At 37.8% G+C, this 22511-nt stretch overlaps 1 protein-coding gene across 1 annotated transcript in view; it reads right to left on the bottom strand.

Moving 5' to 3' along the window:
- Positions 1–22511, bottom strand: part of LOC135700852 (putative metabolite transport protein HI_1104) — a 50289-nt gene that overhangs the window by 5037 nt on the left and 22741 nt on the right. Inside the window, exon 2 of the mRNA XM_065221510.1 lies at positions 3736–4018. Within this exon, the coding sequence (XP_065077582.1) occupies positions 3736–3962 (227 nt within the window). The 5' untranslated portion in view covers positions 3963–4018. The remainder of the gene's footprint in view (positions 1–3735; positions 4019–22511) is intronic.

Here is a 22511-nt window from a genome sequence, read left to right as displayed (position 1 = left end):
CAAAATTCATATCATTCCGCGCACTGATTCGAGCGATGTTTGTAATTCCGCTCAACAGTGCACCTAATTCCGCGCACTGAAATTTGAACTCTATGCTGGTTTTTAATTTGCTGGAAAGTAGTCTCACCACACTGTTTTCATTAAAAAGATGTGGAAATTACAATCAAGAGTCCTTATTCCAGGTTAATAGGGAGCGTGAATAAGGAACCGGGAATAAGGATACCCAACCCACAGCTTATGGGATTTTCACTAATAGGGGCTGTGGTGGATTATCTCATTAGTATCTATGTAATGCTGTACTGCCTACGACAAAGTTATTGAACTGGGTTAAACCAACAAGCTTGTGCCATTGTATATAGGTTTAATGGGGAATTATTCCGCTAGAGGCGCTTCACTGCATGCGAACTTCCTTTACAAGCTGTATTTCGAAATCCTGGTCATATAGAAGATTACTGTCTTGAGCTAAGTTGTTCAGATGACTATGGTCTCTCGGATGGTGGTCATATTAGCTCAGAACTCTTTCACTATGAGGTGCTAGCGTGCATGCGATCATCATGAATATGCTATGTCTCGAAGCATATCCCGTATAGTATGTTGCTGTGCAATGTGAGTATTTTCGGAACAGGAGTGACATGTAGAAGCTGAAAATCGATGGTGGACGCTATTTTGGAAACAGATGTCCGCCAGATCTGTTTTAGATAAACTGTCAAATACCCTTCAATATAAGTATTTCCGGAACAGGGACGACAGATAGAGGTCAAAATTGGAATCCAAAATGGTGGCAATTGGTTTTAAAAATACTGTCAAATATCCAACAATATGGGTTTTTCGGAACGAAAACAACCTGTAGTTGTATGTATGGGTATGTTTAGAGCGGGCACGACCTGTAGAAGTAGAAAATATTGCTGATTGCATCTGAAACTAGACTGCTTCAAAAATGCAAACAGTGTGGTAAAAGTGTATGTTTCGGTCAAAGCACTTATTGCTTGCATAATAATAAATAAGTGACCAAGACAAGTAGACGAAAATTCGAAGTTTAATAAATTTTTTTAATGAGTGTAGAGGTTTTAGAAAAAAAACTGTCAAATACCTTTCAATATCGGTATTATTCGAAAGGAGACAACGTGTAGTAGTCGAATATCAATGTCTGCCAGCATTTTGGATTTTAAGGTGGAGGCCATCGGTTTAAGAAATATTGACAAATACCTTGGATTTCAAAATGGTGATTTTTTACCTCTACACGTCCTACTATATGGCCAGGATTTCGAGATACAACCAATAGAGGAAGTGCATGAGCACTTTGCTCAAGACGGCAACTTTTCATATGTTTATGATCACGAGATATTTTATAGCATTCCTCAAAAGTAATATAAAATTAAACTGCCTCTAGTGGTGCAGTTCAAAATTATTATTTTTTACCTTAGCATGTATTTTTTCATATTTGCTGCACTATGTATTGAACCTAGTATAGATCACCTTTTACAGAGTGGCTGTTTAGGAGGTGTAGTGCATCACATTCAATACGGACATAATTCTTATGCATATGAGCAGAAATATGTACACCAACATATTTATTGCTCCCTTTTTCACGCACAACTACAAGGTGTGTCCCAAAGTAAACAGGACTTGCGTAATATATTGGCGGGAACAGGCATTGAAAAGGTACATTTTTCATGAAATCCTGTCAAAATTTCATGACAGTCGGATGAATAGAAGCCAAGTTATTGCGCCTCAAGTTAAAGTCTGTTTACAGTGTCGGTACAAAAATGTCGATCGAGCAAAGAGCCAATATTAAATTTTGTTTAAACTTGTCAAAAACTTTACGGAAACGTTTCAAATCGTTAAGCAAGTTTATTGTGATGATTGTTTATCCCATAGCAGAGTCCAAAAGTGGTATACGCACTTCATGAATGGTCGTGAAGACTTAAACGATGACGAACATGTTGGCCAGCCGAAATTCGTAATTACCGAGGAAGTCATCAAAACTTTGCGCGATTTCATCAAATATCACCCGAAATTGTCAGTGAGTTTTGTGGAAATGGAACTAAGTATCGTCAAATCAACAATTTATCGCATTTTGACTGAAAATTTGGGCCTCCGAAAGGTGTCCGTGCGATTTGTTCCGCACAAGTTGACCGACGACCAAAAATTGCTGAGAATTCATCATTCGAGATACATCATTAAGGAGTCAAGAAAGGACAAAAACTTCTTGTACAGCATTATGACGGGTGACGAAACGTGGTGTTTTCAATATGATCCATAAACCAAGTGTCAAAAATGCCAAGTTCGAAAAAAAAGCTATTTGGAGAAGTCAAAAGTGAAGACAATGTTGATTTGTTTCTACGATTCGAAGGGGATTATTCATAAAGAGTTCGTTCCAACTGGCCGAACGGTTATTGCTGTATTCTACCTTGATGTTTTGAAGCATTTGATGCATCGTATTCGGCGAATTCGGCCCGAATACCGCGAAGAAGGAAGTTGGCGCTTGTTGCACGATAATGCTCCGTCTCATCGGTCGACGCTTGTGACTGATTTTTTTCTGAAAAATCGCGTTTTAACCATCAATCATGGCCCGTATTCGCCTGATTTGGCACCGTGCGACTTCTACTTGTTCGGAAAATTACATGTGGCGATGCAAAGAAAGCATTATAAGGACATTGAAGACATCCAAAAGGCTTGTATTTCCATCCTGAAGGACATCCCTATCCAGGACATGAAACACTTGTTTCATATGCTTTTGAATCGTGCAAATCGTTGTATTAAGTCCGAAGGGGGCTATTTTGACAACAATCAAGTCGATTTTTTTTCCATGATTTGTTTTCGTCGATCTTGTTTTTCGTGCTGAGCACCAATGCTACCGACGCCAGAGAGGTAGCTCCCACATCCGAACCCTACCTATCGACCCATCACCTCATGAACCGGGGACCAACGGCTTTACTTCCCTTCCGAAGGAAGGCGTGATCAGAAATGTTATGCCTCAGAACATCCCAGCGGTGCCGAATGGGATTGAACCCAGGCCTGCTGGGGTGAGAGGTAATCACGCTAACCACTACACCACCGGCGCTGCTAGCGTGATCAGAGATGTTATGCCTCAGAACATCCCGGCGGCGCCGACTGGGATTGAACACAGGCAATCACGCTTACCACTACACTACCGGTGCCGCTAATTAAGTCGATTCGTCGAAAGAATAAGTCTTTGCTCTTTTTTTTTAAAGTCCTGTTTACTTTGGGAAACATCTGGTATTTCTTGCAATTAAACCATGATTTGTCTTTTTTTTTGAGTTTTACATGAAAATGACAGAGAACATTGGTTTTTTTCTTGTTCAACAACTTTTCACTTCAAAACACGCGTGTAAAATGGTGAAGCAAACAGTTATTTACGAGATAGTATCTTAGCTTAAAAGCTAACAGATTCTGTTGAAATGACGTGTTTAGAATTATTCGTTCAATATATGTTTGTTCTGTCAGTTGCACAGAACATAATATGGGCACATCATAATACATATTTACACGTTAGTTTTAACCATTTACATGAGCTATACCAAATGGATTGCGGAATTACAAGCTGCGTGGAATAACCCACGATCACGGTAGTTCGAATTATATTTTCAAGTCATGGGAAGTCTGCAAGTAGATAATAAATCTGAAAACCTGGCATCCCTGAATAAATGAATGAATGAAAAGCTCCCGCCGACCGGAAGGAGAAATCTCCCACCCAACCCAGTGCAAACTTACTCATTTTGCAGGTCGATGTCGGCACACTGCTGCGGGAGCAGATGGCGATGAACTTCGGTATGATTTTGCTGGCACGCGTGATCTCCATAGTCGAGTTCGATGGCGGTTGCCTTCGATGTGACTCCAATCAGATAGTGGCCAAGTTCGCCGGCGATGTAACCGATCGTCAGTACTGCAAGCACGTACGGTTTGTAGAGAAATCTCAGCTTGTCCACCAGGGGCTGCATTTTTCTTGTGGTTATTTACAATTTGTTCCGGCGTGTTCTGAAGTTAGTGGCTTTATCTGAAAATGAGGAAAGAATGCAAACATTCTTGATTAATGTACATACATTACATGCATGATGGAAAACTGCAGATCGTGATTCGCAATGCGCAAGTAATTTCAATTATTTTTATCTTAATTGCGTAATTTTTGAATAACTTAACAATCACACATCATTACACCAACCAAATGAGCTAACCATATTCCGCCTAATTGGTCGCATACATTCATCAACTGCACACATCATTCGTAGCAGCTCGATCAAATCACAACAAACGGTTTAATTGTACACCTCTCGTATCGTCATCATTACGGAGATCGCGCCAAATAAATTTTATTAGCTAACTCAAGTGTCTGGCTGGAGTTGGAATAATTCTCCATGCGACGCGTCGGGAATATATGGGTAGGTACAGGTTGTTCCGATTTCATCTAGAGTAGATAAATTCACGGGAATGAGTGTATTGAATGCATTGTCGCCGCCATCGTCGTCGTCGTCGTTGGGTCATATTACATAAATGAATCGTGATCGATTAATTATTAATTCTATGCCTTTTAATGCCAATCAGATGGCAGCAGAGCGAGCAAAATCAATCAATCGAACCGCCTGCGAATGTAAATCAATGCTAAGTGGATGGTTATATTTACATTTTACAGATGCAGCGTGTCAGTCAGTTAAGGGAGGCCATATGAGTATGTCATAGAAAATCCAACAAAATTGATGGCAAAGTTAAGATAATCTGTACTTGAGGTTTAGCAAACAAATGCATGACATGATTTGAATTCAACAAGGAAGGCACCGGTGGTTCTGACTTCAATCCTAGCCGAGGTCGTTGGGATTTTCTGAGGCAATCTATTTTTTTTTAAATTCTGCAGCCCCACCACTTATTGGCATGTCGCCACCAACGCATCGGCACCAGTGAATACCTATAATAGAGGTGGGAAGCACATTGGATTTATGGCGTGAATTTTTCGATCACTCACTCACGGAAGTCCACACCGGTAGAGATTGGTAGTTTATTGTCGTAAAGAATAGCATCAGGCTAAACTGAATTGCACCAAAACCAGATAATTTAATTATTTTATTGCTTGTGCGTCGCTGTTCCTTTTGATTAATTGGAAATTTACTGAGTTTCATGCAAATCGTTTTGAGATTTATTAGCGGATTCTAGACTCATGTTATAGCTAATGATGCTTCGTTTTAAAATAAGTACCGTAAAACGGGGGGAAGTTGTTCACTTTTTTTACAGATAAACCTGAATATTTAACTCGCCTAATTGTACGCAATTAATTATCAGTTATTCGCATAAAATCATTTTTATGATCTTAAATTGTTCGTTTTAACAAAATCTGATTCCAGATTCGGTTCCAGTGAACCAAAATTTAGTAAAATAAATGATTTTGCCGGACAAAGCACCAGAATAAATGCTGTTTATGATCGGATTTCGAAGAGCAATTCAAAGTTGCATATTTTATCGCTTTCACAAAATGTATCTACCTTTCTTTATTAAATAGACTTTTCCACAAAATTGTAAACATAGAGCGATATAATGCATCGGTTGATAGGGAAAACGTTTTAAAAGTATTATTTAAATCTACTTAAGAGAACACTGAGCAAATTATTTCATAAACATTAATTAGTAAGAATTGAAAATTGAACGGTGTAGTGATCAACGTCGCTTCAACGATCAATTTCATCCCGTTTTACGGTACCATGTGACTATTCCTTTTCACAAGTACGCATTTTGACGGACTAATCTGCTGAGGTTTCCTTTGTTTAAATTAGCATTGTATTTTCCTGTACACGCGTTTTCCGAGAAGGGAAGTTTGCTAAAAACTCGTTGAACTTGCAGCAAAACACAAACTAAAATCACGTTTCAGTTTCGAAATGTACGCAACACATAACTATCACGTGCGATTAGATTTATCCCCTCTAATGACTATGAGAAATCAGTTCTTCATCAATGCTAAGCGATTAATGTCTGTCTGAGTGTTTGTTATCTGAATGCGATTGTTAACGCGTATGGGCATTTTTTGTTAGTGTTCAGATGCACATTGAGATATAATTTGTGATGAATGGATAAGAACTGTTTTAATTACTTGGAAACACTGACTGTATGGAGCGATAATAACAATGTGGATAATAGCTTCTAACCAGTTGTGAATTATATTAATATTACTAATGTACTGATCTGCTCAGTTCTATTCATATGATGGTTACCTACTTCACTCACGGTGCGATTATCTAGAAAACCATCAGACAAGATTCTTGTTGATTTTTTGTAATTTCTTGGGTCATTTGGCCGAAGTGCTGAAATTGCTCTTAGTATATCTCGTAGGTTCCTAGAATTGACGAATTCCATCCCAAAGCGTCTATTGAATGGGCAGCACCTCCTCAGATTCCAATTAAGCTCTGTGGGTGTTAAGACTTTAACTAGCTAAGCAACTTAATGTACTTGTTCTAAAAAAAAAAAAAATAGATAATTCAAGACAATTTTCTAAAAAATCCTTCATTGACTAAATGTTTGTAGAATTTATTAATTAAAATTATATTTTTTGATAAAAAAAATAATGGGAACATATCATTGCTTTTTAAATGGTAATCTAGATTTTCTTTCTAAGAAAACAAGTAGGGTGACCGCTTTTGGAAGTAATTATACAATTTATGGGAAAAAAGTGTGATTTAGTTACAATAAATGGTTAATTCATCAGGCCACCACAAAGAACTGAATGTTTTTGTCAATACAAATCGTTGTACAACGCAATTTGACAAACAAATAATCAGGAAATATCACAAACGCTTTTTATTTTATATTGGACCACCGACCAACCACATGCCAACCTTTTCTTCTTCAAGCCGCTTGTGGAAACATATTTTTAACCAAGTTTGGAACATATTTTGGACCATCTGATTGTGCTAGTTAGCACGCATTGCGAAAATATGTTTTCTCTATACAATGACAATCATATTTTCGCTAAGCAGCAGATCACTATTTTAACACATTTTATCGCTTCTTCGAGCTAAGGATTTAATTGACGCAATTACCAGATTCGAATGTTCAAAATGTTTAAAATGTTAAAAAACTCTTGAAAGTTGGGTTGAATTATACCACCTCCTATTGATTTCGAACCGATTCAGCACCATTGTGAAAATGCGTGTGCATATTTTCAATTTATTACCACTAAATGAAACATTTAACTGAAAACAAACATGGAAGACGCTAAGTAGTGTAATTATTTTCATGTAACTGTCACTTTATTCTAAAATTTTAATAATTTTATGTGATAAAATACGCAAAATATTGGCCAAATCCATAATACTATGGGGAGCTTAACTGCTCGTAATGTTAAATCCTCCGGCATTTTAAATATTTCAGTTTTGAATCATAAAACTTCTCTTGTTCCAGAATCTTAAAAAAAACTGTATCTCACTCCGGAATCTAATCAATCTAAAACTTAAAAAAAAGTATGAAAAGTGAAGAATAATCAGAAAACTCGGAAGCTTATTTATTGTTCGAATCTTAACATTTTTCTATATCGGTGATTCTAAAAGCTTGTCAAAAGAATTTCTATACATCCATCTAAGAAATTTCCTCTTATGAAATCCATCTGAATAAAGGGTGATACGGTCAAAATTTGGTCAAGGGAAAACGCGTGTAAATCGGTGAAATCGTTTATTTAAAAAATCAAATTAAATTTCTTTTTCAAGTTCAATTAGTATAAAATTCAGGAAAAATATTCAGTTAGGCTTCCGCTTTTCCAAATCCGAATTGCCGGGCCTTACGTTTGACTCCTGCCATCAGATTTTGTACAGCCACCTTGTCCACCTTCTTCGCCGCAGAAAGCCAGTTTGCCTTGAACTGCTGCTCGCCCTTAGCAGTTTTTTTGGTCTTCTTTAGGTTCCGCTTGACAATAGCCCAGTATTTCTCAATTGGGCGGAGCTCTGGCGTGTTGCGAGGGTTCTTGTCCTTGGGAACCACCTGCACGTTGTTGGCGGCGTACCACTCCATGGCCTTTTTACCGTAATGGCAAGATGCCAAATCCGGCCAAAACAGTACGGAACAACCGTGTTTCTTCAGGAAAGGCAGCAGACGTTTATTCAAACACTCTTTCACGTAAATTTCTTGGTTGACAGTCCCGGAAGCTATGAAAATGCTGCTTTTCAAGCCACAGGTACAGATGGCTTGCCAAACCAGATATTTCTTTGCGAACTTTGACAGTTTCATGTGCTTGAAAACATCTGCTACCTTTCCCCTTCCTTTTGCCGTATAAAACTCCTGTCCCTGAAGCTGCTTGTAGTCGGCTTTGACGTAGGTTTCGTCGTCCATTACCACGCAGTCAAACTTCGTCAGCATCGTCGTGTACAGCTTCCGGGATCGCGCTTTGGCCGTCGTATTTTGTTTATCATCGCGATTTGGAGTCACTACCTTCTTGTAAGTCGATAGTCCGGCTCGTTTTTTGGCTCGATGCACGGTTGTAGACGATACACCCAGCTTATTTGCGGCATCTCGGAGAGAGAGGTTAGGGTTTCGCTTGAAACTACCGGCAACTCTCTTTGTCGTCTCAGCGGCTTCCGGTTTTCGATTTCCCCCCGATCCAGACTTCCTGGCTGTCGACAAACGTTCCCAGCGCTACATTTGTAACGGTTGATTTGGCAACTTTTAGCGATTTTGCCAACTTTGCGTACGAGTAGCTCGGATTTTCGCGATGCGCGAGCAAAATTTTGATACGCTGCTCTTCTTGCTTGGACGGCATTTTGACAACTGAAGAGTGAATTCCAAAATCAAAATAGGAGCAACATTCTACACACACACACCTTCAAAATGAGGGGTGTTCAGGTTTTTTAAATGCAAAATTGAAAGAAATACGTCAAGTTGATATTGACCAAATTTTGACCGTATCACCCTTTACTGCCTATCGCTCTGGTATTCCCTTAATTTTCTTCACAATGCTGTAGGAATTATCTACATGGAACTATTCAAATTCACTATAAAATACTATTCAAATACCAAAATTCTCGTTTGAGTTGCATTGACATTCTGCTAGGAATTAAAGTGTGTCCACATTTAAATTGCATCACTTAGAAGTACTCACCAAAAATAAGTCTCTCAACCGATTGTCATGACATTTTCCGGGATTGTAATACTATATATACTATATCAGTATCTTTATTTCACTTTATTTCTTCAACAAATCTAAATGCCCGAACTATTTTCGTAATTCCACCCATAAGGTTCTCGACATTTTTTTCTGCTTTCAACCCTGACTTCAACATATCCTGCTCCGTAGTGACAACTTTAGGATGCTTACGGAGTTCGTGCTTCATTATACCCCAGTATCTTGCGCTCGGCCGCAACTCCGGTGTGTTTGTGGGATTGAGATCCTTCGGCACGAAATTGACCCCATTCGTCTTGTATCACTCCAGAACGAAATACTGGAATACTAACAAGAGGCTAGATCCAGCCAAAAAAATGTAGAAACGTTGTGTGATTTGAGAAACGGAAGCAGTCGTTTCTTCATTTATGTAGACTTGGCCATTTACGGTTGTAGTTGTTATGAAAGGCTTGCTGCGTTTTCCGAATGAACAAATCGCCTGTCAAATCATGAATTTCTTGGGGAACTTCGACACTCACTGTTTGAGGGACTCTGAAACATCGAATTTGTCTTGCGCTATCACGCCGTTTCCTGAAATTTGTTTGAAGTCCGCTTTTACGTGTGTTTCATTGTCCATGATACAGCAGTGTGGTTTTGTAAACATGTGTGTGTACAGCTTACTTTCCCGCGTTCTACATACCAAATTTAAATTGCTGAAAATCAGTAAATTTTTGCTGATTTTAGACTTGATGAAAGACCAGCAACCTTTCCAGGAAAATAATGCTGCAATTCCCACTTCTGTAAAAATGACAACATTTTACTGAAAATCAGTAAAGATTTCAGATTTCATTTTTACTGATTTTTTCAGCAATACCAAATTCTGTTATTCAGCAGCATTTTGCACTCAGTAAATCGATTTTTTTTACTAGGAGCATGCAGCTTCTGAAGAAGATTGTTGATACAAATACAAGAATAATATAGAATCACCAACAAGGTCACCAGGCTCTCTGCCATATATATTTTCTTATATATAACCAGTGTATTTGCCAACATAATTTTAATTATTTCCTCCTCAGAGGGAGAGATAGGCGGAGAAAACAAAATACAATTCGGCAGCAGGGATTTGTACCTAAATTATCTTGCAACCCTTGCTAGAAGCCAGCATTTCATATGACTTTTATTTTTGATTCGATTTACGTGCCAAATAATAATTGATTGCATCGCAGTATTTTGCACATTTCTTGGTGAATATTAGAATATTGTTTTAGATTCCAAAAACTAGTTGAATTTGAGAAGCACACGAAACATGAAGGTGATTGAATTTCTGTTCGATTGCAATACTCTTAAATTTAATCTAATAAGAATGAGAAATCATCGGACAAAATCTAATGGGAATGTTCGATTGGCTCAGATTTTAGCAGTTTATTTGGCTCAAAACTTGCGACTGTGACGCTAACAGTTTGACAGTTCATTACGGGGTGTCCAGCAAACCGTTTATGTTAGCTGTATTTTTTTTTGAAGGCAGCAACCACTCGCTTGTGATCTTCAACGCAGTATGGAACACTTTTTCTTGCACTCTTCCTGCACTCTTGCTTGCACTCTTCTTGCACTTGCTTCCAATCGACAGTTAAACGTTATCCAAAACGTTTTATAACACGAGAAACAGTAGATTGTTGGATTTCCAATATCTTTCCGATGACTCGGTGGGAGGTGAGTGTGCAAAATTTTCTCGCGCACGCGCTGTTCCTTCGACTATATTTTCAAAACTACTTGAAATTTTACAATCAAATTCACGCAGTGTAAACAATATACGCTGAGGCCATCTCAACATTACTGAGCTTCCAGCAAAAATGTTTAGATTGCTGGTTGGTCAGTAAAAACTACTTTTGCTGGAAGCAGATCAGCAATCCATTTAGCTGGAACTCGATTCAGATTTTTGGTGTGTACAGCTTTTTGAAAGTGATGCAATTTAGCTGCGGACACCCTTGACATAGGAATAATCCACGAAATCAGTACTTAAACTCTCCTACGAACTATGTTTAATATGTGCGAGGCTATGATGTTCCACCAGAATTTCCTGACCGCGTTGGTGCTAGAAAAGTACGGTAAAATGAAGCGTTTCATCTGGGAAAAATTCCCAGCAGAGCTGTGATTAGACGTGCCTTCTTCTTCTTCTTCTTCATCATCGCATTTAAAGCTTATTGCTTATCGTATAATAGCATATTGCGTGCTCTCAATTTAGTATTCTAAATGCACTTTCACAGTTATTGATTGAGAGCATTAGATATCTGTACCATTGTTGCAATGTGTGGTAAGTACAATCATAATCTATGTCGAGAAAACACCGCCAGACCCAGGTAAAAAGATTGACTAATGTTTAAGGCATAGAACAAAATCATAGTCAAGGAAAAATACAGCTATCGTAACCATCATGACCAATTAATTTAACTTAGTAACCTTCACACCAAAAAAATATGAATTTTAATGGTGATGTAAATATCCATCCATGCTCAAATTGAAGCATGTAAACTTCCTTTTTACGTAAACTAGCAACTTGCAAGAAATATTGTTTACAAAGATGGATGGTAAATTTACACGATATGTAAAGTGAATTTGTATGGTATGTGACGCTCCATTTATGTGCATCATAGTGACAGAAATTTACACTACTTTTTCAAACTGTGTTTTTTTTTTATTTATTATTATTATTGAGATTTTTACCACTTAGCTAGTTCACCTCATACACTTTTCGACTCAACCGCATTTGGTTTTATGCTTAATATATTTACTGTATAGTACGGCCGGGACAATTGCCGAAATTCCTGGAATAAAACGGGAAAAATCCGAGAAATTGATAATCGCTGGTTACCATGAATCTTAGAAACGCCAAATTAGACCAAACATCTAAAAACATGGAATTGACATTCAATAATGGCACAAAAAGCTTTAAAGCTCAAAAAATATTAAAGCTAAAATGTGAGTGGGTGTTTTTATTTCATACGCATTGCGCCTACCACTGAAAGACTTCATCAGCGTCGAAATTGATTACTGATAAAATAAAATTGAACCAACTCATATACGAAATTTCTAGGTAAAATTATCTTAATTCAAATACTGTACTTTACTTAAGATAAGTATTCCACTAATAATACTTTCTTTTAATTGCATGTCAACAAATATTGAAATATTGAATATTGAAAGAATTGTCAAAAAATAACTTTAAAAACACCAAAATGATCTTAACTAATGGCCACTAAACTGACTTCTAAAATCGCCCAATAGGACTTGAATACCTTCAAATAATTGAACAATACCAAAATGGCTTTAAATCACCATTGAATAGCAAAATAACTAAATGGTTTTGAACCACCAAATAAAATATTCTGCTATTTACTTGCTTATTTTTTATTCAAAATAATTACCAAAAAGTTTCAAAATCGTTCGACTTATTCAAGAATATCTGTGACCCATATATAGAGTAATGCTGCACAGTGGTCCAGAATGGGAATTTAGCAAAGAAATATGTAGAGCTTTGAGTGGGTTGGTTTATTTCCTTTAAATTCCGTTATAATTGCTTATCTTTTGACAGATAAGCGTATTTCGTCTACTACTTGCAGACTTTACTGCCAAGTACTCAACACCACCGTTTAGAGGTTCGACAAATTTAAAGGATTAAGAAATATGTGTCTTCTACAATGTTGTTCAGTAAAAAAAAACGTTGTTCACTGTTGACTCAGCTGTCAACAGAAGCAGGCCACTATCGATGTATGTCTGTTTGTGACCATTGTGTGATTCTCCTCATTGTTCTTCATCATCAGTTATTTTGGTCGATGCGTCGTCGACTTTGGAAAGCAACCGTTTCATGATAAGTGTGTGATGACAACGTTTTGCGTCCATTACTGCAATGGAAGCGCTCTGTACACCGTTTGCGATACTGCCATACTATGAAACCACTGGAAGCAGTTCCCGTTCTGATGGAGGAGGCTTATTGGATAGCGGAAAGTATTGTGCTGTACCTTTTGACTATAGTTTTAAGATGTTTTATAGTGAACAAGAATCATCGGCTCTGTAAAGTTAATTCAATTAAGCCTTATCAAATAAATCAATTAACAAAAAAAAACATGTTATTCCTTACCCCTTATTTTGGTGTCCATGTATACAAGGGTGATTCTTATTATCATTGAAATAACAAAAATAACTCTGCCGTAATAAAGGTGTACAATCTTGTGCAATGTTATGGTTAGCAAGGGGTGGTTACTCTACATACTTATTTTGCGCCAACTTATTTCTCAGTGTATGATGTATGATAATTGTCTACCACTCATTGTAGCACAGAAACTAAGCCCAATAGCAGTGGGCGCTCCTCACTGTTTGATTTGATCAAGCTTAATAACCTCTGATTTTCCTCAACATATCACTGTATGAAGGGTTAAAAATGGTTTTGGTGGATCGATAGGTAATTCATCCATACGCTTCAATGGGATGCTAGAGAATCTCCTTTCAGCCACATGATCATACAATTGGTCAAAAAACGAGCCGTCCTACAGGAGGATACCCAATGAGTGTGGAGAAGAGCCCGCCCTTTGCCCACGACAATTTCACTCTCCCCATCCAGCCCTGGTGGTCCCTCCCCTTCCCATCATTTATTGGTTCATATGATAATATAATTGTTGCTCAGCAGGAATGGTTACTCTACACACTTATTTTGTGCCAAATTATTTCTCAGTGTGCCTCAAATGTGCCACACTGTGCCGATGTCAATTATACTAGGTCTGGCCCAACCGGCTTACTGGTATAAGTGGAATGTGGAAATGTTTAATGGTGATCGTATTTCATCACAATGTTTATCTTTTTACATGAAGCTATTTTCTGTGACGACACGTTTGCCGTTCGCAGTATGGAAGAGCGGCTTGCTATGCCGTGCCTCAATTATAATATCCCGGATTTTTTACTAAAGGAGACTGGGCATAGCAAGCCGTTCCATAGCATAATGCTTTATGTAGAAGGGACGTACAATGTTAATCTAAAAGCATGAAAACAGCAAGAGATATTGCGTCATCATGTATCATGTTGGGACGCTGGAGAAAAAACCTGCTTTATTAGCGAGAAGGTAATAACAAGAATAATATATTTCCTCATATGTTTCTATTTTAATATTCATATATGATTGGTATTCTATTAGTATTTATAAAACTCTACCAAATTGTGTACCAGGGTTTAAACTGAGGTGCTCGTCTAGCTTGGTGGCTGCCGCTTTTGCTTACTGAGTAGAAGATCGTGGGTTAACTCCCAAGCTCCTTCCAAATAAAACAATTCCGAAGGTCGCCTGCTTAAGCGAATCTTGACCCAACTCCGTAGCATATATGGGGGCGCCGGTGAGTCGCTGGCCTCTCGTTAAATAGATGGTACACCAACAATATCCTTGCATTCCCCGTAACGGAGAAGATGGGGCTGGCCGGCAATCGCTATTGTCATGCTTTTCCTGTTCTGAATTCTGAATGGAAAGCTATTCACTCCCAAATAGTTTTCTTTAAAAAATGCCACCCATGGTGAAAATAGGACATTTTGTGACAATTTGGATACCTGCCGGTAATCAGTCTGTTTACTGTAGCTACCATAACAAAAAACAAAATGTTTGTACTTATATAAGAATCTACATTAAAAAACCTTCAAGTTGACGTTCTAAGATCACGAATAGCTTATTTGGTTATGGAGTAATCTCTTCTGAAAGTTGAAATTTTTAAAATCTAAAAAACAGGCCTGGTGTTTTCTGAATCATCTTGCCCCTTGCATCTTGCTGCACAGTAGGCTTGGCCGTTTTGATATGTGTGATGTGAAACATATATCAAATAGACAAGAGAAATGATGTAGGTTATAAATCATTTTCCAGGATGCTTTCAAGAATTGGCTATGTTGGTGTTAGATTAGATTAGATTAGATTAATATTCATATATGATTGGTAGTTAGGAACCAAATGCAATAGACTATGTATTCGCTTTTTTATGACGTCCTTAATTTGAGCTTGTTTTATTGAGTATAAAATCCAAAATATGTACGTAGGGCCGAAATAATATGTTACTTCTAATGTATTTTAAATCAATTTCAAGAAAAATGAACAAGAAGATCACTAAACAGTTTAACGTAGTCTACGTCAACCTTGCGGTCGTGTCATGTACACAACCTCACCATTTTTTTTTAAATGGAGACCTATGATCCTCATCAAAATGGTAGCTAAGTCAATTTGATGCACCGTTGCAGAAGAAACATTTTTCTATCTCTTAACGTCTCATTTGAGAGCAATTTTTCAGCATTGAATAAGGGTGTACCTTAATTTTTAGTTTTCTAGTACTATCTCTTTTAACTCGAATTTATTTATTTACTGCGTTAAGCAAAGTAGACTACATACAATGTTTACAATGTTTTACTTGCATGCTATGCATTATTTCCATTTCCTCTAAGTCGAGTTTTTATTTGGTTTTTGGACATAGTGATGCGTAATATGTTCTGCATGCGTCTTCATAGAATAATTTTCGAGTTCTAAGAGGTCTAAAGAGCCCATAACAATTAAGTTGTGAGAGTATTGCTGCAGATTCTATGCGATGAGAAATAATGTCATTGATAAAGAAAAGCATTGTAAATTCACGCCGTTCGCTTAGTGTTTGTAGATTGATGAGCATGCAGCGTGTTTCATAGGATGGTAGAGGAAATGAAGTCCAATTTTAGTCTTCGATGAGCATACAAAAGAAATTTCTTTTGGACAGATTCAATGCGTTCTGCGTGTATCGCAGTGTATGAGCTGGCTCCATACGATGTGGCAGTATTCCAGAATAGGTCTTACATATGTAGTGTACAGTAATTTTATAGTGTATGGGTCTAGAAAATTGTAGCTGAACCTCTTAATGAAGCGCACCATGCAATTTGATTTGCTTATGATTGTGTTATAATGTTCTACAAATGTAAGTTTGGTGTCCAATATCACGCGTAAGTTTCCTTACAACTTTGCATTTGTCTACTATTTCGGTTCCTAAATGTATGTTTCTGCAAGGGGTTCCAATTTTTCTACTAAATGTAATTGCCAGGTGTAGAATAGGTTTATTTAATTCTGGAACATTTCTGCGTCGGAGGCATTTCTTATTTCTATGAAGAGCTTCGTGTCGTCTTTCTCATGATACCCTTCTATGAGAAGCTTATGAAATACATGTGTTGTTGCAAAAGCATGGTCTGTATCTATTTTTTATAAAGAAGTTATTCCTAAATATATGTTTAAAATTAACAATTTGACTACCTATCGACCCATCAACTCATGAACGGGGGACCAACGGCTTTACTTCCCTTCCGAAGGAAGGCGTGATCAGAGATGTTATGCCTCAGAACATCCCGGCGGCGCCGACTGGGATTGAACCCAGGCCTGCTGGGGTGAGAGGCAATCGAGCTTACCACTACACCATTGGCGCCGCTATTATTTTATATTGTAAGACATGATATATTGCTAATTATATGATATTTTATAGAATATTATACGCACCTTCAAATGTTTTATTTTTTAAGTTTGCCCCGGGCGTATTTTCATAAGAAAAACGTCAATTCAATACATCTGATGCAGCAAAAGATATCGACAAGTTCTGCGCAGCAAAAATAGCGTCTTCAAAAGTTGTAAATGTTATCACTTTGCTGAGAAATTTTATATTAAAAAATAACAGCAAAAACTTTTTTATACACTCTAAGCCAATTGAGTGAAATTGCTCTAAATCAGTCAATTCAATGTTAGAAATTAGCTGAGCTACAACTTTTCCGAAGAGTGTAGACCTTTATTTCTGCAATTAGAAGAGGTTTTTTTTATTGCAATGATAATAAGAGACACCCCAGTATCAATTGACACCAAAATGAGGGCTTAACTGTAAGAAACAACTATAAAGATGGAACCATAGTCACTATATTCAATGACGGGAGCCAATTTGACCTGCCATTTGCGGGAGCCAATTGAGCATGCCTATTTCTTTTTCGATCAATATGGTGGAAGCATTGCGATCGTGACGATAATTAAATCGAACAAAAATTGTATAATTTTAGGTGAAAATTCATCAATGCATCATTAATGCATTATTTTTGGCAAAAGCATTGCAAGTATGAGCATGAACATGATTGATCGCGACTCTGTTTTTGCCATATTAGCTATTATTACACAGAGAACCAATAGACGATACTTGGGACTAGCAATCATCCTCAATGTGCAAAAACTGGTGATCTCAAACTAGGCAATACCAGCGCTGGGCGCGCCCGAACACAGGTCAAGAAAGGAATGGGTAGGAATGTGTTGACGTGACACTCGCTGTGATGGAGAAAAGCATTGCAAGTAAGCGTTAAAAAGTTCAAGTTGAACGATATTCATTATAAATATTTCCTCCTATTCCGCATAAAACTGTAAGTTTTATCATTGATACTGCGAAGATAAAAAATATTGACGTGTCGTAAAACAAAAACGTCCTGCAAAGCCTTGAGCATTTTCACAGATTTTGATCGTAAAACCCAAAGTTGCCAGTATGTAGGATTTTGTATCCGCCAGACTATGAATATAGTGACTATAGACTTGTTATTCTTAAGTTTCTAATGTCTTCAAATGTATCCTACCTGCTAAATTCCCAGTTTGGCCCAGTTGTGCCTTGTCTAACCTGTTCGAAGGTATCGTTAAAAAGATGTTGACAAATATCGCCTGGGGCTAATTTCCTCATTCCAGAAGATCTCAAACAATCAATTTTAATGATTCATCATGGCCAACCGAAGCATGCTCATGGGAGGTCACTGCTTCCACTGAAATATACTAGTTCCAGACCATCTCAAAACGTCAGAACAGAACCCTTTCACTTTTGGCTCGAGAACCTGTTCCCGCCGCTCGAGTTTTTGCGCCAGGTTCAAATTTCATTATCAGCTCCCAGCCACTTTTGACAAGTAGTTTTGTCGCCATACAAGCCTACGGAGATTGACGGAACTGCTAGCTCGTTCAATGTTGACCAGCTGTTGTTGCATTAAATGGAATGTGGATTTTGCCTAAGTGCAAACGGCAACGATGATAAATGCAAATATATAGTAAATCCAAACGAGTTGATCTGAACTTGTTCTTAGGTATTTAGCACCTGGCTGTTGGCAGTAATAATAAATGAAGCACACTCCCACCTGCTGACGACGATGGACACTGATGTGGATCCTGTTTGTATCTCCAACCGCCAACATCTGGGAAACGGTCCCATATATGACAAGTGAATGAGCAGAAAATCACTTGCAAATAGATTCGATCCGATGTCAATGATATAACCAGATACAAGCAAAATCCATAATGCCAGATGTATATATAGTCAGCCTTGATTGAGTGTGGTATTTAAATTTTAAATTATTATCTCGGGAAGGATTTGCACTAATTATACGCGGTTGGCCTAAACACCACCTATTTGATGATCGGACAGTTAGTCTTAACGCGATATATGATAAACGCTTCAATTAAAAATTACAACCAACAAGTGCGGATAGATCTCGGTTTGTTGCCTATGGGGGAATATATATTGTGGTTGGTTGATTATTTTGTATTCAACACCTGTCGCATAGTCATTCATGTTGATTACCTGAATCGAAACGTTGTGCTACTGTTTTTTAGTTAATATGTACAATAAGCCATTTTTTTTGCCACACTGTACCGAAAAGTGCTACTTTTCGACACTATTTAAAATAACATAACGGCTACTTTTCCTAGTGCTACTTTTCGGGAATCTGTATCGAAAAGTTCAACATTTCGACACTTTTTTGAGTGTGCAAAAAATGTTGTATGCAACTCGCTGCAAAATTTTATTTTTTAAACAATCGTCGTAATTATCCAACGCGGCAAGATTCGTTGGATAAATGTACGACTCGTGCTGAAAAATCTTCATGTTGCATACATAACTATTGCATATTAATCAACCGGTCATTAATATAGCCTGCGCTATGACAGTCGGTGTCGGTAATCAGTTTTTGCACGTTATCAGATATTATCTTTTGAGATTTTTCGATTGACAGGGAAGTTATCGTAATATGCTAACTATCAACATGCGTTTCTCGGAGACGAGCCAGCCAACGGCTGAAAGTCTCCTTAATAAAGATATAAAAAAAAAAAACATGCGTACAATTTGATGATGATGGTGGTGATGGTCCCACCTCTTACCCCTACAAGGTTTGAGATGGACGATTTATCTTTAAGATAATTGAATATGACATTTTAACCAGATTAGCAAACAAAATCGAATTATTAATTTGGGTGACTTATTTTTCGAACCCTTTGAGCATCATAATTTGATGGGCCAAAAGTGAAAGATTTTTCATAGGCAGTGCAGTTCTGAAAATAAAAATGCACTTGATCTCAAATTGAACTTGAACCTCTTAAATAAATTTCAAAAAGCATTGATATAATAAGAAAGTTCAAAATGTCAAAGCTTTTACATATACAACTTCTCCAGCGATTGTTGATTTTCAATATAAGTTCAAACAATCAAAAATATCCCCATTTCAACTAAAACAAGATGAGAAGGTAATTGTATCGAACACTAACACCATAATTGCACCATTTGCACCAACAACGCCAATCAGCATAGCCATAAGCCATCCAGTATGCAAATATTTATGCGTGTAATAATTTTCCTGTCAGTCGTCCCCATACCATACCCAATCATTAGGTCGAGTGGCTAAACAAACATGTCATGTGCACTGCAAACAATTCCTACCTCCCCCGGTTCCGGGCCCTAATCAACGCTCGCACAGCAGGTCCATAATCCGTCCGAACTCGACCGTGATCCACCACCCCCTTCCACTAGACAGACAGGGCAAGATCAAGGCATGCATTCAAAGCCAATGGTCAAGTGTTACAATCCGTCGGATACACTTCTATCTCTCCTGGAGGTGCGGTGCAAGCTAGAATATTTGCTCCAAACCGCGCCACACCTGTCACACGTATGTGACGTTTTATAAAATGCGACATGCGGTTGACCACCTGGTTTATTATCGGACGGAACTGCCGTGTATTAATAAACACTAGATCGATCGGAATCTCACACCACCGATGAAGATCGTGAATGTAGTGCAACGTCATGCGGAACTGGTGCTAGTGCAGCAGTCAGTAGTGTGACAAAAATTGACGCGCTATTTGCTTCGCGTTGGCAGTTAATTTGTTCCACTTCTATGCATAGTGTAACGAGTTCTTGAAAGTGATCACTCGCTCAACTTTATATAGTTTCCAGTTGAACCAACCAGTGCGGGGAGCAGCCAATTGAATGGAAGTTGTAATTTCCAATGACTGTCTATATTTTATTACTGATTGGGGATGCTGACATGAAATAGGATCTTTATACGTTGCCGGAAAAATTGTATTTTATTTCCTATATGATGCGGGGATACTTTGTGCAAATGGTAAAGAATTGATTGAGGTAAGGTTTATAAAAACATGACTTTCAAATCTGAACTGCACAGCGCCGGTAGACATGTCATGTTACCAGTTAGTTGCTCTGGTCAAATACATCTTCTAGACAGATGACTTACTGAATAGCTCATTTATTCTAAGCGTCCCCAGTACTTAATGGATTTCCATGCTGGGCATTCGCATTGACCTGCGCTAAGACCAATGATTCGTCGACGCAGTCATGCGCAATATCCTGCCGGGTTTCAATCTAGCACTCGCTTGGAAATTTGGTTTCTGTCTCTTCATAATGCGGCTGATCTACCTTCACTGACGTTTTCAAATTTCTGTAGATAGGGTATAGACATACTTCGGCCTATTCGCCCATTTTGGTCCTATGGAGCAGAAAACTTCGAATAAATTCATGATTTCAGAGTTAACAAGTCAATTATGCGTTTGGTACGATACTTTGGTTAACAAGCTACCGAATGAAGTCAATGAGTCAATGAAGTCAATGCTCCGTCCGAATCAATTTTTGTCTTCATCCGATAGGCTGAATTGAATTCAATGGCGTTTCTGTAGGCCGAGTTTGGGGTCAAGAAGAAGTGTTAGATTTTTAATAATATCTCAACAATTTGATTCACTTTATCAAATCTTACGATACGTACGGAAAGGTTAATAAATTTAGAAATCATCTGCAGTAAAAAGATTCCATTTAGTGCTAAAATCCACTTGAAAAATAGAGGCGAAGGGCGGGTTGTGCTTAGTAGGCCCAAAATTAGATCTAAACCCTATAGGATTCTGATGGCATCGACGATGGAGCTCGGCATTCGACATACAGTTGTGAAGCTGCTAAGCTTTTGAGTCTTCTCCACTGATACCACCATGTCTCGCTGATGTATAACACCTTGTATAACAGTACAGAGCTCATGTTTGAGTTGAAAATTCGGATTTTAGTGCGTTCACTAGTCTGGTTTGATCTCCAAATATTGCGTAAACGCGGAAAGACAGCCTCAGTCTTCTTGATTCGAGCATCTATGGTGCTTCGTGACAGAGCCACACTCAGGATTTTTGTTTGATTTATACTCAGATAGATCTCATCAAACTCCACCTCCGAAATTGCAGAGGTTTGCTCATTCGTGGAAATCTAAAAATATCCTTTCAGCCGTGTTGGGTGAAAACGCATCGGCTCACCCCTCACCAAGAACATCGCATGAGTCTGAGTGCACTATAGTCTATAGTGAGAGCTTTTTGTTTATAGGTAAGGAGATACCGTGCTTTCACTTTGATTACAACCTAAAGAGAAGTGATATGGTAATTAGAAGCGAATGCATGGGCGTAGTAAATAAGTAACTAATTGCGTTACTTATTCTCTATGAATAATCACTGAAGATGTGAGTTATTTGAATTATAATTATTTAACCTATTATTTATAAGACCTTAATAATTTTTACAGCTTTACAGCGTTGGGCAACAGTAGAAAATTATACGTTTTATTGTTTGTCCCGCTAGAAGAATCGGTGCCCGTATCTTCGAAGCTTCTATTTTCAATAAGCCGAATATGTATAGCATTTTCAAACACACCCGAAATGATTGAATAAGTTTCCAGGCATCCACTAGTTAAAAAGTGTTACGTTCTTTACACTAAATTTGCACTTAACACACAGTAAAATTTGTAATAAATAAAAACAAAACACTTCACAACCTACCTCGATTTTTCAGCTATATAGCATACTATTGTAATACGTAACATATGATATCCAACTGCACCTGTCTGGAATGAAAACTTTAGAAGACTCTAGTGCCTTTTGTTTTGTTCAGAATCCCGGAAAAGCTCTACTTCTCCCGAATTCCACCTTATACTGCATTCAAAATAAATAACTGCACTAGAAACTAATATGACTCTCGGAAAATACATATATTCTACACTTTACTTTTGCTAAAAGATGTGGAAGATCAAACTTTGTCGGTCTCATAGTGTTTTAAAAACTTGGGTCTACTTATTACCCC

This window comes from Ochlerotatus camptorhynchus, unplaced genomic scaffold, assembly GCF_037179485.1.
Source record: "Ochlerotatus camptorhynchus isolate MF236.1 unplaced genomic scaffold, CSIRO-AGI_Acam_v1.1 ptg000143l, whole genome shotgun sequence".
NCBI classification, from domain to species: Eukaryota; Metazoa; Arthropoda; class Insecta; order Diptera; family Culicidae; genus Ochlerotatus; species Ochlerotatus camptorhynchus.
Note: the sequence above shows the minus strand (reverse complement) of the source record. Positions and strands in the feature narration are given on the sequence as shown.